General features: G+C 41.3%; 1 protein-coding gene across 1 annotated transcript; it reads left to right on the forward strand.

Annotated features, from left to right (window-relative positions):
• Positions 1-147: 147 nt before the first annotated feature.
• On the forward strand, positions 148-1274 carry LOC117182522 (the record flags this gene model as incomplete). The annotated part of the gene is made up of 2 exons (XM_033375617.1): positions 148-419; positions 546-1274. Coding segments are annotated over 2 exons (1001 nt in total), but the record flags the coding sequence as incomplete, so codon positions are not given.
• Positions 1275-1287: the final 13 nt, after the last annotated feature.

Raw genomic sequence — 1287 nt, forward strand, 5'->3', positions numbered from 1 at the left:
CTCGGTGGCTGGGTTATGAACCACCCGTGTTTCATGCTAGAGTTGTATCAGAACTGTCAAATATTATTCGATACATTAAGAAAAAGTGTTTTTATGTAATATTATTCTATTTGTGTGACGTTCATGTTCATTCATTTTGATTTTTAGCCATGTCAACCTTACAAGCAACCTTCGCAACAACAAAAAAGGCTGCCGTATCCAAAGAAATTAACTTCAATGCGTTGTTGGCTGCCATTAAAGATAATTTGTTGAAGAAAAAAGCCATACGAGCGGCTGCCCTTGAATATGGAGTCGATAGGATCACGCTGACCCGTCACGTGAAAAAAGTTTCCGACCATTTTACGGATATTTCTACCGTCAGTGATGTTGATTTGTTGGAATTCATCCGCACTTCCAATACGCACATTCCGTCGAACATGGTATGGTTATTAACTCTTTTGAATCGTTGTTTTAACGTGATTCTTCTTATATCGGGGAGTATTATCATATTTTTCGCATTACATTTTATTAGAAATTTCAATGGATTTTCCTTGTTTTCCTTCCAGGTTTTCTCTCCCTCGCAAGAAAAAGTCCTTGTTGAATATATCCTGAAGTGCGTCAATCATTATTATGGCCTCAGCATCAATGAATTAAAGGAATTGGCGTATCAGTTTGCAGTCAAACTCAAAGTCGATTATCCTGAATGTTGGAATGAGAACTCGAAGGCTGGTCGTATGTGGTACCGAGGTTTCATGAAACGCAATAACATGCTAACGTTGAGGACACCCGAGCAGACGTCAATGAACCGAGTTAAAGCTTTTTGCAAGGCAAACGTAGATACGTTTTTTTTAAAGTTGGGTCAGTTGCTTGACAAACACCACTTTGACAGCACTTCCATTTACAACATGGATGAAAGTGGATTCTCAACGGTACCAACGAAAATCGGCAAAGTTATTGCCTTGAAAGAGGCGAGGCGCGTTGATCAATTGGAAGCTGCTGAGAGAGGCACCATGATTACGATGGCTCTCTCTGTGAGTGCGAGTGGGAAGTTTATTCCTCCTTTTTTTTTGTTTCCGCGCAAGAACATGCAGGCGTGTTTCATGGACAATACTTCAAGTGGTGCAGCAGGATTCGCCAATTCATCTGGATGGATGTGCCAAGAAGAGTTTGTACGTTTCATGGAGCACTTCATCAAGTTCGTCAAGCCGATAATCGCTTCGCCAGTTTTGTTGTTGTTGGACAACCACGCGTCTCATCTATCGGTTGATGCCTTGGATTTGGCGGCTGCAAATGGGGTTCACATACTCT

Source organism: Belonocnema kinseyi, unplaced genomic scaffold (assembly GCF_010883055.1).
Source record: "Belonocnema kinseyi isolate 2016_QV_RU_SX_M_011 unplaced genomic scaffold, B_treatae_v1 SchBZDm_1956;HRSCAF=2148, whole genome shotgun sequence".
In the NCBI taxonomy this organism is placed as follows: Eukaryota; Metazoa; Arthropoda; class Insecta; order Hymenoptera; family Cynipidae; genus Belonocnema; species Belonocnema kinseyi.